A 16,488-nucleotide genomic window follows, 5' to 3' on the forward strand; every position below is an offset into this window, starting at 1 on the left:
ACATAAATACACAAATCATAAATGCTCAGCGAACTCCAAATAGAATAAATCCAAATAAACCCACTCCGAGACATATTCTGATCACACTGTCAAACATAGAAGAGAAGGAGCAAGTTCTGAAAGCAGCAAGAGAAAAGCAATTCACCACATACAAAGGAAACAGCATAAGACTAAGTAGTGACTACTCAGCAGCCACCATGGAGGCAAGAAGGCAGTGGCACGATATATTTAAAATTCTGAGTGAGAAAAATTTCCAGCCAAGAATACTTTATCCAGCAAAGCTCTCCTTCAAATTTGAGGGAGAGCTTAAATTTTTCACAGACAAACAAATGCTGAGAGAATTTGCTAACAAGACACCTGCTCTACTGGAGATACTAAAGGGAGCCCTACAGACAGAGAAACAAAGAAAGGACAGAGAGACTTGGAGAAAGGTTCAGTACTAAAGAGATTCGGTATGGGTACAATAAAGGATATTAATAGAGAGAAGGGAAAAATATGACAAACATAAACCAAAGGATAAGATGGCTGATTCAAGAAATGCCTTCATGGTTATAACGTTGAATGTAAACGGATTAAACTCCCCAATTAAAAGATATAGATTCGCAGAATGGATCAAAAAAAATGAACCATCAATATGTTGCATACAAGACACTCATCTTAGACACAGGGACACAAAGAAACTGAAAGTGAAAGGATGGAAAAAAATATTTCATGCAAGCTACAGCCAAAAGAAAGCAGGTGTAGCAATATTAATCTCAGATAAAATAGACTTTAAATGCAGGGATGTTTTGAGAGACAAAGAAGGCCACTACATACTAATAAAAGGGGCAATTCAACAAGAAGAAATAACAATCATAAATGTCTATGCACCCAATCAAAGTGCCACAAAATACATGAGAGAAACACTGGCAAAACTAAAGGAAGCGATTGATGTTTCCACAATAATTGTGGGAGACTTCAACACATCACTCTCTCCTATACATAGATCAACCAGACAGAAGACCAATAAGGAAATTGAAAACCTAAACAATCTGATAAATGAATTAGATTTAACAGATATATACAAGACATTACATCCCAAATCACCAGGATACACATACTTTTCTAGTGCTCATGGAACTTTCTCCAGAATAGATCATATGCTGGGACATAAAACAAGCATCAGTAAATTTGAAAAGATTGAAATTATTCAAAGCACATTCTCTGAGCACAGTGGAATACAATTAGAAGTCAATAACCATCAGAGACTTAGAAAATTCACAAATACCTGGAGGTTAAACAACACACTCCTAAACAATCAGAGGGTTAAAGAAGAAATAGCAAGAGAAATTGCTAAATATATAGAGACGAATGAAAATGAGAACACAACATACCAAAACCTATGGGATGCAGCAAAAGCAGTGCTAAGGGGGAAAGTTATAGCACTAAATGCATATATTAAAAAGGAAGAAAGAGCCAAAATCAAAGAACTAATGGATCAACTGAAGAAGCTAGAAAATGAACAGCAAACCAATCCTAAACCAAGTAGAAGAAAAGAAATAACAAGGATTAAAGCAGAAATAAATGACATAGAGAACAAAAAAACAATAGAGAGGATAAAAATCACCAAAAGTTGGTTCTTTGAGAAGATCAACAAGATTGACAAGCCCCTAGCTAGACTGACAAAATCAAAAAGAGAGAAGACCCATATAAACAAAATAATGAATGAAAAAGCTGACATAACTGCAGATCCTGAAGAAATTAAAAAAATTATAAGAGGATACTATGAACAACTGTATGGCAACAAACTGGATAATGTAGAGGAAATGGACAATTTCCTGGAAACATATGAACAACCTAGACTGACCAGAGAAGAAATAGAAGACCTCAACCAACCCATCACAAGCAAAGAGATCCAATCAGTCATCAAAAATCTTCCCACAAATAAATGCTCAGGGCCAGATGGCTTCACAGGGGAATTCTACCAAACTTTCCAGAAAGAACTGACACCAATCTTACTCAAACTCTTTCAAAACATTGAAGAAAGAGGAATGAAGAAATACCTAACTCATTTTATGAAGCTAACATCAATCTAATACCAAAACCAGGCAAAGATGCTACAAAAAAGGAAAACTACCGGCCAATCTCCCTAATGAATATAGATGCAAAAATCCTCAACAAAATACTTGCAAATCGAATCCAAAGACACATTAAAAAAATCATACACCATGACCAAATGGGGTTTATTCCAGGCATGCAAGGATGGTTCAACATAAGAAAATCAATCAATGTATTACAACACATTAACAAGTCAAAAGGGAAAAATCAATTGATCATCTCAATAGATGCTGAAAAAGCATTTGACAAAATCCAACATCCCTTTTTGATAAAAACATTTCAAAAGGTAGGAATTGAAGGAAACTTCCTCAACATGATAAAGAGCATATATGAAAAACCCACAGCCAGCATAGTACTCAATGGTGAGAGACTGAAACCCTTCCCTCTAAGATCAGGAACAAGACAAGGATGCCCGCTGTCACCACTGTTATTCAACATTGTGCTGGAAGTGCTAGCCAGGGCAATCCGGCAAGACAAAGAAATAAAAGGCATCCAAATTGGAAAAGAAGAAGTAAAACTGTCATTGTTTGCAGATGATATGATCTTATATCTAGAAATCCCTGAGAAATCGACGATACAGCTACTAGAGCTAATAAACAAATTTAGCAAAGTAGCGGGATACAAGGTTAATGCACATAAGTCAGTAATGTTTCTATATGCTAGAAATGAACAAACTGAAGAGACACTCAAGAAAAAGATACCATTTTCAATAGCAACTAAAAAAATCAAGTACCTAGGAATAAACTTAACCAAAGATGTAAAAGACCTATACAAAGAAAACTACATAACTCTACTAAAAGAAATAGAAGGGGACCTTAAAAGATGGAAAAATATTCCATGTTCATGGATAGGAAGACTAAATGTCATTAAGACGTCAATTCTACCCAAACTCATCTACAGATTCAATGCAATCCCAATCAAAATTCCAACAACCTACTTTGCAGACTTGGAAAAGCTAGTTATCAAATTTATTTGGAAAGGGAAGATGCCTCGAATTGCTAAAGACACTCTAAAAAAGGAAAACGAAGTGGGAGGACTTACACTCCCTGACTTTGAAGCTTATTATAAAGCCACAGTTGCCAAAACAGCATGGTACTGGCACAAAGATAGACATATAGATCAATGGAATCGAATTGAGAATTCAGAGATAGACCCTCAGATCTATGGCCGACTGATCTTTGATAAGGCCCCCAAAGTCACTGAACTGAGTCATAACGGTCTTTTCAACAAATGGGGCTGGGAGAGTTGGATATCCATATCCAAAAGAATGAAAGAGGACCCCTACCTCACCCCCTACACAAAAATTAACTCAAAATGGACCAAAGATCTCAATATAAAAGAAAGTACCATAAAACTCCTAGAGGATAATGTAGGAAAACATCTTCAAGACCTTGTATTAGGCGGCCACTTCCTAGACTTTACACCCAAAGCACAAACAACAAAAGAGAAAATAGATAAATGGGAACTCCTCAAGCTTAGAAGCTTCTGCACCTCAAAGGAATTTCTCAAAAAGGTAAAGAGGCAGCCAACTCAATGGGAAAAAATTTTTGGAAACCATGTATCTGACAAAAGACTGATATCTTGCATATATAAAGAAATCCTCCAACTCAATGACAATAGTACAGACAGCCCAATTATAAAATGGGCAAAAGATATGAAAAGACAGTTCTCTGAAGAGGAAATACAAATGGCCAAGAAACATGAAAAAATGTTCAGCTTCACTAGCTATTAGAGAGATGCAAATTAAGACCACAATGAGATACCATCTCACACCGGTTAGAATGGCTGCCATTAAACAAACAGGAAACTACAAATGCTGGAGGGGATGTGGAGAAATTGGAACTCTTATTCATTGTTGGTGGGACTGTATAATGGTTCAGCCACTCTGGAAGTCAGTCTGGCAGTTCCTTAGAAAACTAGATATAGAGTTACCATTCAATCCAGCGATTGCACTTCTCGGTATATACCCGGAAGGTCGGAAAGCAGTGACACGAACAGATATCTGCACGCCAATGTTCATAGCAGCATTATTCACAATTGCCAAAAGATGGAAACAACCCAAATGTCCTTCAACAGATGAGTGGATAAATAAAATGTGGTATATACACACGATGGAATACTACGCTGCAGTAAGAAGGAACGATCTCGTGAAACATATGACAACATGGATGAACCTTGAAGACATAATGCTGAGCGAAATAAGCCAGGCACAAAAAGAGAAATATTATATGCTACCACTAATGTGAAGTTTGAAAAATGTAAAACAAATGGTTTATAATGTAGAATGTAGGGGAACTAGCAATAGAGAGCAATTAAGGAAGGGGGAACAATAATCCAAGAAGAACACATAAGCTATTTAACGTTCTGGGGATGCCCAGGAATGACTATGGTCTGTTAATTTCTGATGGATATAGTAGGAACAAGTTCACAGAAATGTTGCTATATTAGGTAACTTTCTTGGGGTAAAGTATGAACATGTTGGAAGTTAAGCAGTTATTTTAGGTTAGTTGTCTTTTTCTTACTCCCTTGTTATGGTCTCTTTGAAATGTTCTTTTATTGTATGTTTGTTTTCTTTTTAACTTTTTTTCCATACAGTTGATTTAAAAAAGAAGGGAAAGTTAAAAAAAAAAAAAAAAAGAAAAACAAGGAAAAAAAGATGTAGTGCCCCCTTGAGGAGCCTGTGGAGAATGCAGAGGTATTTCCCTACCCCACCTCGATGGTTGCTAACATGACCACAGATATAGGGGTCAGATATAGTGGACTGGTGGTTTGATGGGTTGAGCCCTCTACCATAGGTTTTACCCTTGGGAAGACGGTTGCTGCAAAGGAGAGGCTAGGCCTCCCTATAATTGTGCCTAAGAGCCTCCTCCCGAATGCCTCTTTGTTGCTCAGATGTGGCCCTCTCTCTCTAGCTAAGCCAACTTGAAAGGTGAAATCACTGCCCTCCCCCCTACGTGGGATCAGACACCCAGGGGAGTGAATCTCCCTGGCAACGTGGAATATGAGTACAGGGGAGGAATGTAGACCTGGCATCATGGACAGAGAACATCTTCTTGACCAAAAGGGGGATGTGAAAGGAAATGAAATAAGCTTCAGTAGCAGAGAGATTCCAAAAGGAGCTGAGAGGTCACTCTGGTGGGCACTCTTACGCACACTTTAGACAACCCTTTTTAGGTTCTAAAGAATTGGGGTAGCTGGTGGTGGATACCTGAAACTATCAAACTACAACCCAGAACCCATGAATCTTGAAGACAGTTGTATAAAAATGTAGCTTATGAGGGGTGACAATGGGATTGGGAAAGCCATAAGGACCACACTCCACTTTGTCTAGTTTATGGATGGATGAGTAGAAAAATAGGGGAAGGAAACAAACAGACAAAGGTATCCAGTGTTCTTTTTCACTTCAATTGCTCTTTTTCACTCTAATTATTATTCTTGTTATTTTTGTGTGTGTGGTAATGAAGGTGTCAGGGATTGATTTAGGTGATGAATGTACAACTATGTAATGGTACTGTGAACAATCGAAAGTGCTATTTGTTTTGTATGACTGCGTGGTATGTGAATATATCTCAATAAAATGAAGATAAAAAAAAAAAAAAAAGACCATTCTTACTTTATGGATGTAGATGGATAGGATGCCAATATCCTAAAGTATGTCCAGGAGCATATTAATAGAAAGAAAAAGAAACCACTATGTGCAAATATATAATTTACCAAAACAATTCGAAAAAATACAAGCTTGAGAATGGAAATGAAAACAGGTTGGGATGAGAGCAATTTTCAGTAGTTGGAAAGCATATAGAATCAGATTAAATAACTGAAGATAATGAGTCAAAGAACAGTCCAAGTATATATCAGCAATAAATATGTTAAAGGTATTTCAAATTACCAGAGAAAGGACAGATTATTAAGTCCTATTAAGCTACCTGGCTAGGGGGTAATGGGAGGAAGTCCTATTAAGCTACCTGGCTAGGGAAATGGGAGGAAGTGAACAAGAGGACAATAATTATGCTCATAAAACAAAACAGATTTCACCTCCACACACTAGAATGGGTATTATTTAAAAAATGGAAAATAACACTTGCTGGTGAGGATGCAGAGAATTGGGAACCTTGGTACCTCGTTGGTCAGAATGTAAAATGGTGTATGTGGATAACAGGTTGGCAGTTCTGGTAAAAGTTAAACATAAAAGTACCAAATGATTTGGCAATCCCATGTCTATGTATATACCCAAAAGAACTGAAAGCAAGGAATGTAACAGATACGTGTACAAATATTAATAGCAGCATTTTTTCACAATAGCCAAAAGGTAGAAGCAGCCTAACTGTCCATCAACCGATGAACTGAGAAATAAAACATGGTATATATATACAATGGCATATTATCTAGCCATAAGAAGGAATGAAGTCCTGATATATATGACAACATGGATGAACCCTGAAGACATCATGTTGAGTGAAATAAGGCAGACATAAAAGGACAAACATTGTATGATATAACTGATATATGAAATAATTAGAACATACAAATGCATAGAAATAGAAACTAGTATACAGGGCTACAAGGAGCCAGCATGGGGGTAGGGAATGGGGAGTTGATGCCTATTTGGTGCAGGGTTTCTGTTTCAGGTGACAGAATAGTTTTGTTCATGGATGGTGGTGATAATAGCACAACAATGTGAATGTAATTAACATTGCTGAATTATATACTTGCATGAGGTTAAAGGGGGAAATTTTAGGTTATATATATGTTAATAGAATAAAAAAAAACAACACAGGACTCTACAACAGTAAACCCTAATGTAAACTATGGACTATAATCTGTGGTATAATTATAATAATATCGCTTCATCCATTGTAACAAAGGTACCACACTAACACGGAAAACTGCGATTATGGGGGGGGGGGGATATATGGGAACTCTGTATTTTCTGCATGATTTCTCTGTAAACTTACAACTTCATGAATAAAAATTAAAAATAAATAAAGTATCACAGATTCTCATTCTCCATTATACCCCTTCCATACCTCTAACCTCTTTCCCCACATTGAAGCAAATGATGTTTCATAAATTTGGTATTCATGCAGTCATATTTTGACCTACATATATGAATTTAGGTACAATATAAAGATTTTTTAGAGTATTATTTTTGTTTTATTGACATATATGTATCTCATAGGTCCCACCATTCTTCCCATCCATTTCTGTGTTCTAGTCCCACTGGCCTGTTCTTAGTTCCTCAAACAGGGAAGGTTCCCTCCCTCCTCAGGTATTTTCCACAAACCATTCCCTCTGTCTGAAGCAGCACAAGTCACTTTTTAAATACTCTTAAATAGCTTTCATTTTATTGCAATACTATTAGCCTCCACCCTGAGGCCCATAAAGCCTAAGTGTTCAGGCCTATCTACTGTCCCAATCCCTCCCCTCTCCTCTTCCCCTTACCCTGTTTCATTTTTTAAAGAACTTTGCAGTATCTGAAGAATTTGAATTTGTATTTGTTTTCCATGTGTTTGTTTGTTTTGTTTTGTCTTTCTTAGTTACATAAGGGCAGGGACATTACTTAATTCAGTATTAGATTCCCAGGAGCTTGAGTTCTAAAACAGAGTAGGTGGTCAGTAAATAATTGGTGGATGGCTAAATGGTATCCTATCCTTTTTCCCACTCCCGTTGCCTAATTACATCCCCTCTTCCTTGAGAATTTCCTTTTTTTCCATTCATCTGTTGATGGACACTTGAGTTGCTTCCATCTTTTGACAAATGTAAGTAATGCCACTATGAACATCAGTGTGTAAATATTTGTTCAAGTCTTTGCTTTCAATTCTTTTGGATATATACCTAGCAGTGTGATGGCTGGGGTCATATGGTAATTCTATACATAACATTCTGAGGAACTGTCAAACTGATTTCCACAATAGCTGCATTATTTTACATTCCGACAAACAATGAATGAGTGTTCACATTTCTTTAATCCTCTCCAACACTTGTTATTTTCCTTTTTTTTTTCTTTTTTAAACGGTAGCCATACTAGCAGATGTGAAATGGTACTTCATTGGGGTTTTGATTTGTATTTCTCTAATAGCTAATGATTTTGAACATCTTTTCATGTGCTTATTGGCCAGTTGTACATGTTCTTTGGAGAAACACCCTTCAAATCTTTTGCCCATTTTTTAAAATTAGGTTGTTTGCTTTTTGTCTTTGAGCTGTAGGATTTCTTTATATGTTCTGGATATTAAACTCTTATCAGGTATATGGTTTCCAAATATTTCCTCCCATTTGGTAGGTTGTCTTTTTACTTTCATGATGAAATCCTTTGATACACAAAAGTTTTTAATTAGGGCTCTGCTGTTAGGTGCATATATGTGTAATTATTATATCTTTGTCAGTATTTAGTGACCTTCTTTGTACCTAATAAGTTTTTGAATTAAAGTCTATTTTATCTGATATTATTATCTAACTGCCTTACCTTTCATTTGGTTACTATTTGATGGCATATATTTTTTCATCCTTTCACTTTGAACCTCCCTGTTTCTTGAGTTAAAGGTGAGTCTTCTGAACAGCTTATAGTTGGGTCAAACTTTTTAATCCATTATGCTAATCTCTGCATTTTGACTGGACAGTTTATTTGCATTTAATAACTATTTATACCACAAGACTTTATTCTGCAATTTTGTCTTTGTAGGTTTTATACCTATTTTTCCCTCAATTTTTCTTTATATAAAAATGACATTTCATAGCTGGATGGGACATTAACAGAGACAACTATCTAGTTCAATCCTTTTATTTTTACCAATAAAAAACTGTGGTCTAAAAAGGTTGGGCAGCATCATGTCTAAAATCCAAGTCCCCAACTACTATAGTATACTACACCTTTAGTTTGTAATGGATGAAAATACAGAACCTGAAATGAGAATGACTGCTTTTTTTTTAATGCAATTTTATTGAGATATAGTCACACACCATATAATCATCCAAAGTATACAATCAGTGGCTCACAGTATCATCATATAGTTCTGCATTCATTGCCACAATCAATTTTAGAACATTTTAATTATTCCAAAATAAAGAAAAAAATAAAAATAAAAAAGAACATCCAAAACATCCCATACCCCTTATTCCTCCCTTATATTCATATATATTTTTATGTTTATTTTATTACTCATCTGCCCATACACTGGATAAAGGGAATGTCAGTTATAAGATTTTTATAATCACAGGGGAATGACTGCTTTTGAATCCAAGTTCTACCACTTTTATTACCTCTGTAACCCAAGACAAGTGATTTAACCTCTCTAAACCTACATTTCCTCACCTATAAAATGGGACCAATAATCACATTTCCCTCATTTTAGTTATTATAAGGAATAACTGAAAGCACTTAGCACAGGACCAGACACAAAGAAAGTGCTCAAACCATTTTATTTTTTACTGCTGTGTTTTCAATTAAAAAATGGAACAAATTTCCCTCTGCTGAGAACAAAATGAATGCAAGCTATACAGAAAAGCAGGTAATTCCTCTTCAATGACAAATGCAGGTATACAAGTATATTTGAATATGCTTACAGTCCAAAGGACAGTGAGAGCAAATATAAGACAATTTCCTGGAGGTAGAAAAATATTGGAAAAATTACTGGCTTGCCCCTTCATTTAATTATTAATTTTTGAGACAAACAGCTTCTTTACACTGCCCCAGGTCATGTAAATGTCCATCCTTCACTCTACCTTTGTCAGAAATAGGCAAATTAGCAAAAAGCAAAGCAATTTCAAGTTACTCTTAAGATATTACAGTCCACGTAAAGATGATTTTTGGGGGCAGCCTCTTTGTTTTGTTTTCAAATAATAATTTTCACAAAAATTTCAGCACTTTTAGCACTAACATAAAAATTAAAGGATCATAATGGAGGAAAAAGGGAAAATAAATATGCATTTAAAAAGCATCAAATCTGACAAACATATAGAAGTAAAAATCAAATTTGCAGTAACAAATCATCATGGTATTTTTGATATTTTGCTCTAAAAGAAGCATTTAAAAAACGCCTATGTTGAGTTGCAAATCAGTTTAAAGGAGCTGTTCAAGGTCTATGATTAAACAGGAGCCAATCCACTTAAAGCCTAGTATGGGTCCGTAATGCTACCTTTCTAGTTCAAGAGCCTTTTGATTTTTAATATACTTACATTTACTGGAATGATACTCTGCAAGCTGTTTCCCTCCATGATCAGTCCAAGGAGAAGGTACAATGACATCTTTAGTGAAAAACTAGGAAAATTAAAGTGATACAATTAGGAATAAATTCCTTGCAACATCCTAAGTTAAAAAGTACCTGTGGTTATTTTCAGAGAATCATTTCAAACATGTCATATTACTGATTTTATAGTTACACTTAAATTTTTTATACTTAAAAGCACAAACGGCTCAAGATAAAATAAAGGAATTTTAAAGTATATATAGAGAGAGTGAAATTTTAATACTTCAACTCAGCCACTTAAATTTGAAACTTGCAAATTAAACTAAAGGCATTAATCACAGAGGAAGTATTTCTAATTCCCACCCCCACCCCCTTTTTTTGGTGGCAAAAGGGAAATGGGAAGAACAAAAGGAGATAGAGATATGCATATAAGGCAGTATGAATGGTGTGCTAAGTTGGCTTGCACTGGCTCTGAAGATCTGATTGTTAAATATTCAGGAATTTTGTGTACCATTTTTCAAAGAGTCATCATTAAAAATAAAAAAAATTTAAACTTACAATTGAATTATATTAAAAATAAAGGTAAAAAAACTGAAAATATAAAAAAATAAAGGTAATAAATACTCAAAACTCACTACTTCCTAATTATTTTACTATATTTTACCAATAACTATACTCTTGAGGTTGATTACGTCTTTTGATCTGTATGGCGAAACTACTACAAATAATAATATGCTACTGCACATCTCTTCCTGTTCAGTGACGTCATGTTGGCAGCTTGAAATTGGCCATGGTTAGAGTATTGATATCGCAGAAACTAGCAATTACTACAAATCAGACTCCTCCCGCAACTGAGTAAGTGCCAAACATTTACTAGCATACCACTGGCCAGTACAATCAAATGGAAGTAGAACATCTGGATCTATTTCTTTCCTCTTTCATTCCAGATATAAAGCCAAGCCTAATACAGTAATTTTGCCTTCCCTCTTTGTTTCCAGGACAACTCAAAATATTTTCTTAATATTCTGCCGCACATATTGACTCAGAGCTAATTTCCCAAACTAAACTATCTATGAAATGAAAAGATTAAAAAGAATAAAGAAAAAGAGGGACAGATTATGACATGGACAATTCTCAGGAAAAAAAACAAAAAAGAACCATAAATACATGGGACAATGCATTGGCGTATTCAAAGAAATTCAAATGCAGTTAATGAAATGTGTCATTTTTTAAGTAGTAAGATTAGCAAAAATTAAGAAGCTTGACAATAATCAGTACTGCAGATATAACAGGCTGTATCATATACTGTAGCCAGGAGTATAAACTGGTACAACCTTTTGGGCAAAATCTACCAAAAATAAAAATTCACAAAGCTTCTGACTCAGGCAGTGCATTTTAAGTATACAAATATATATGTACAAGTATGTTCACTGCAGCATTATTTGTGGCAGAAATAAAGTGAATGCAACTAAACAGCTATCAACAGGGGTTGGGTTAGGTTATGGTACACCCATACAGTGGAATACTATGCTGTTATTAAAAGAATGTAAAAATCTGTATGTGCAGATTATCAAAAAATATCTAAGAAAAATCATGAAGCAAACAAGCAAGGTACAAAACAAGGCATGAGAAAAATTAAAATGTTCTAAAATTGACCGTGGTGATGATGCACAATTCTGTGAATATACTAAACGCCACTAATTATACACTTTGAACAGATTGTATGGTATATGAATGTATCTCAATAAACATGCTTTAAAAAAAAAACAATACTATGAGCCAGTATTGAGCAGCAGAATAAAAAAACCTATCACTTACAACCTACAAAGGGCTCCTCAGCTACGGGACTTTGGTGTAGTCCTTTTTCATGTGTGGGACAAAGACCATGGGAGGGTGGCAACCTTGGCTGCTGTTCTTTTGTTCTCTATGTAAGTAATAAACTGTCTGAATCTAAAACACACACACACAAACAAAAAACACTACAAGAATGATGACCCAATAGTCTAATATATTTAAAGGATATATGCTATAATCAACATAAGATTAATCTGAAAGTATACACAAGAAACTTTACAGTAGTTACCTTTAGGAAGTGGAACAGGAGAACAAGGAAGCTTTACATTTTCATTTTCATATGTTCTCTTTGCAGTTTGATTTTTTTGTTGTTTTTACTATGTGTATATATTTATTTTCAAAAACATAAATTAAAAAGAAAAAATTTAACTTGTTTCTGATAAATTAACCCTAATCTTCCCTGTGACTTCATCTTCTTAAGTTTTGCCTGCTGAATTGTCCTTTAAAGTTGAAGATTCTAAAGAGAAAGCATATTTTCCAAAATGTAGGGAAATAGGAAAAAGTTTGAGAGTATTCACTTGGAGAGGCATTAAGTGAATAGATCAGAATAAAAATGTTGAAGTCACTGGATAAACACAGTAGATAATGTTTGGCAGATGTAAAGCATTTAATCTGTTTTCTAAGAAACAGGCTATATCTGAAGTACAAGGGAACAAAACCTACACTAGAAAAATAAGTGCAGAAGCCAGGGCAATACCAGATCTCTGCACATGCCGTAGCTGCAGCCTTTTGGGGTGCAGACAAGCCAAGTATACCTAAGGAAAAGAGGTGGGAAGAGGGGGCTAGAGAAGAATAAAAGGAAAAATAAGGAACATTGCCATGGATACAAAAAGCTTTCTGAGGTAGGGGCAAGATGGCGGCATAGAGAGGCGTGGAAGCTAAGTAGTCCCCCTGGAACAACTACAAAAAACCAGAAACAACTAGTAAATAATCCAGAATAACTGCGGGGGGACGAACGAGACCATCCACTCATCATACACCAACCTGAATTGGGAGGAATGCCTGAGAACACAGCATAAAATCTGTAAGTAAAACCTGCGGATCCAAGTCGGGAGACCCCCTCTCCCATAGCCTGAGCTGCAAAGCTGCGTGGTGCCACAGAGAAGCTCTCTCCCAGCAAGCGAATACAGCTCAGCTGAGCTCCAACTGGGGTTTTAAGTAGCGAGTGTGAACTGCTCACTACAGGTACACAGCCCCAAAAAACAGACAGAGGCTTTGGGTGACGACTGACCTGGGAGAGCCGGAGGACTGCCTTGGACTGGGTCTGAAGGGGATTATCTGTTTCTTTTTTGGCTCAGTAGAGAAAGCCCCAGTCATTTTCAGTTTCCAGGGCCCTGACTCTGGGAAGGGTGGAGACACCACAAGCAGAGAGCGAGACCATTGAAATGCTAATGACCTCCACCTGAGGGGTCTGTCTTCTCTAGGAGGAAAGGGGTGGGGCCCTTTCCATTCAGAACCAGACCCCAGGCCATACCTCCTCACACCGGTCAAGAATTATAGGCTAACAGGCGTCACCTGCTGGGCAGAAAAGCACAGTGACCCGAGGCATCAAAGGGTGGAGCAATTTTCTAAGACATACCCGCAGGGAAACCAGATACTGAATATTTCTTCCCTCTGGGACCTGAGCCTGTTCTGGTCTGAGAAAACCCGATTTGGATAACCAAGGAAACCATGCCTAGACTACAGAAAATTACAACCTACACTAAGGTGTAGTTATGGCCCAGTCAAAGGACCAAACGTACACTTCAACTGAGATACAGGAATTTAAACAACTAATGCTAAATCAATTCAAAAAGTTTAGAGAAGATATTGCAAAAGAGATAGAGGCTGTAAAGGAAGAACTGGACATGTATACGGAAGAAATCAAAAGTTCAAAAAACCTACTAGTAGAATCTATGGAAATGAAAGGCACAACACAAGAGATGAAAGACACAATGGAAACATACAACAGCAGATCTCAAGAGGCAGAAGAAAACACTCAGGAACTGGAGAACAAAACACCTGAAAGCCTACACACAAAGGAGCAGATGGAGAAAAGAATGAAAAAATATGAGCAACGTCTCCGGGAACACAAGGATGAAACAAAGTACAATAATGTACGTATCACTGGTGTCCCAGAAGGAGAAGAGAAGGGAAAGGGGGCAGAAGCAATAATAGAGGAAATAATTAATGAAAATTTCCCATCTCGTATGAAAGACATAAAATTACAGATCCAAGAAGCACAGCGTACTCCAAACAGAAGAGATATGTATAGGCCTACGCCAAGACACTTAATAATCAGATTATCAAATGTCAAAGACAAAGAGAGAATTCTGAAAGCAGCAAGAGAAAAGCAATCCATTACATACAAAGGAAGCTTAATAAGACTATGTGCGGATCTCTCAGTAGAAACCATGGAGGCAAGAAGGAAGTGGTGTGATATATTTAAGATACTGAAAGAGGAAATCCACCAACCAAGAATCCTGTATCCAGCAAAGCTGTCCTTCGAATATGAGGGAGAGCTCAAAATATTTTCTGACAAACAGACAATGAGAGACTTTGTGAACAAGACACCTGCCCTACAGGAAATACTAAAGGGAGCACTACAGGGTGATAGAAGACAGGAGTGTGTGGTTTGGAACACAATTTTGGGAGATGGTAGCACAACAATGTAAGTACACTGAACAAAGGTAACTATGAATATGGTTTAGAGAGAAAGATGGGGAGCATGTGAGACACCACATGAAAGGAGGAAAGATAACGACTGGGACTGTGTAACTTGGTGAAATCTAGAGTATTCAACAATTGTGATAAAATGTACAAATATGTTCTTTTACGAGGGAGAACAAGCAAATGTCAACCTTGCAAGGTGTTAAAAATGGGGAGGCATTGGGGGAGGGATGCAATCAGCATAAACTAGAGACTGTAAGTAATAGAATCACTGTATTATGCTTCCTTTAATGTAACAAAGGTGATATACCAAGGTGAATGCAGATAAGAAAGAGGGATAGGGGAGGCATGTTAGACACTCGACATTGGTGGTATTGTCTGATTCTTTATTCTACTTTGATTTAAGGTTATTTTTCCTTTTGCTGCTTCCTAGCTGTCATTTTTTTTTTTGTTTCCTCTTTCTTTTGCATCTCTACCTTCTTTGATTCTCCCTCCTGCCTTGTGGAAGAAATGTAGATGCTCTTGCTTAGTATGAGCAGAATGTTCAATTAGGATGAACTTAAATGTTTGGAAATGAACAGGGGTGTTGGTAGCAAGATGTGAGAATAACTAACAGTGCCGAATGGTGTGTGAATGAGGTGGAAAGAGGAAGCTCAGAGTCATACATGTCACCAGAAGGAAAGTTGGAGGTCAAAAGATAGAAATGTATAAAACTGAATCCTATGGTGGGCAATGTCCATGAGCAACTGTACAAATACTAGAAATCACTTCATGAACCAGAACAAATGTATGACAATACAATTAGAAGTTAATAATAGAGGGGCATATAGGGAAGAACTATATACCTATTACAAACTATATACTACAGTTAGTAGTATTTCAACATTTTTTCATAAACAGTAACAAATGTACTATATCAATACTAGGAGTCAACAATTGAGGGGGGTTGGTTAGGGATAGGGGAAGTTTAGAGTTTCCTTTTCTTTTTTTCTTTTTTCATCTTTCACTTTATTTCTTGTCTGGAGTAATGAAACGTTTCTAAAAATTGAACAAAAATTAAGTGTGATGGATGCACAGCTGTATGAGGGTATCCAGGGGCAAGTGATTGTACACTTTGGATCTTTGGATAATTGTATGGTATCTGAACAATCTCAATAAAAATAAAAAAAAAAAAAAAAAAAAGCTTTTTGAGGAAACAACTAGATAGATACACCTTACTTACACTTTAAGCAAAGATCATCAAACAAAAAAGCAGAAAGCAAAAAACGTAGTTCATTATTTTTATTTAAAAACATATATATGTGATAAACTTCTTATGCTTAGCAGTAAGACATGTGATTTCACGAAATATGTTCTATGTCTTAAAAATCTAACAGTATCAACCACAAAAGAAAATACAAAATGGGGCTGGGAACGCTGGATAGCCACATCCAAAACACTGCAAGAGGACCCTCTACCTCACACCCTATACAAAAATTAACTCAAAGATTAAAGACCTCAACATAAGAGACAGTACCACAAAACTCCTAGAAGATAATGTAGGGAAACATCTTCAAGACCTTGTATTAGGAGACCACTTTTTAGACCTTATACACAAAGCACAAGCAACAAAAGAAAAAATAGATAAATGAGAACTCCTCAAAATTAAAACCTTCTGTACCTCAAAGGAATTTGTCAAAAAGGTGAAAAGGCACCCAATTCAATG

At 36.2% G+C, this 16,488-nt stretch overlaps 1 protein-coding gene across 2 annotated transcripts in view; it reads right to left on the reverse strand.

The window, feature by feature from the left end:
* Positions 1-16,488, reverse strand: part of BORA (BORA aurora kinase A activator) — a 42,097-nt gene that overhangs the window by 18,656 nt on the left and 6,953 nt on the right. For both annotated transcript variants that reach the window (XM_037800284.1, XM_037800282.1), the window contains exon 5: positions 10,270-10,351. In XM_037800284.1, the coding sequence (XP_037656212.1) occupies positions 10,270-10,351 (82 nt within the window). The remainder of the gene's footprint in view (positions 1-10,269; positions 10,352-16,488) is intronic.

Source organism: Choloepus didactylus, chromosome 12 (genome assembly GCF_015220235.1).
Source record: "Choloepus didactylus isolate mChoDid1 chromosome 12, mChoDid1.pri, whole genome shotgun sequence".
Classification (NCBI taxonomy): domain Eukaryota; kingdom Metazoa; phylum Chordata; class Mammalia; order Pilosa; family Megalonychidae; genus Choloepus; species Choloepus didactylus.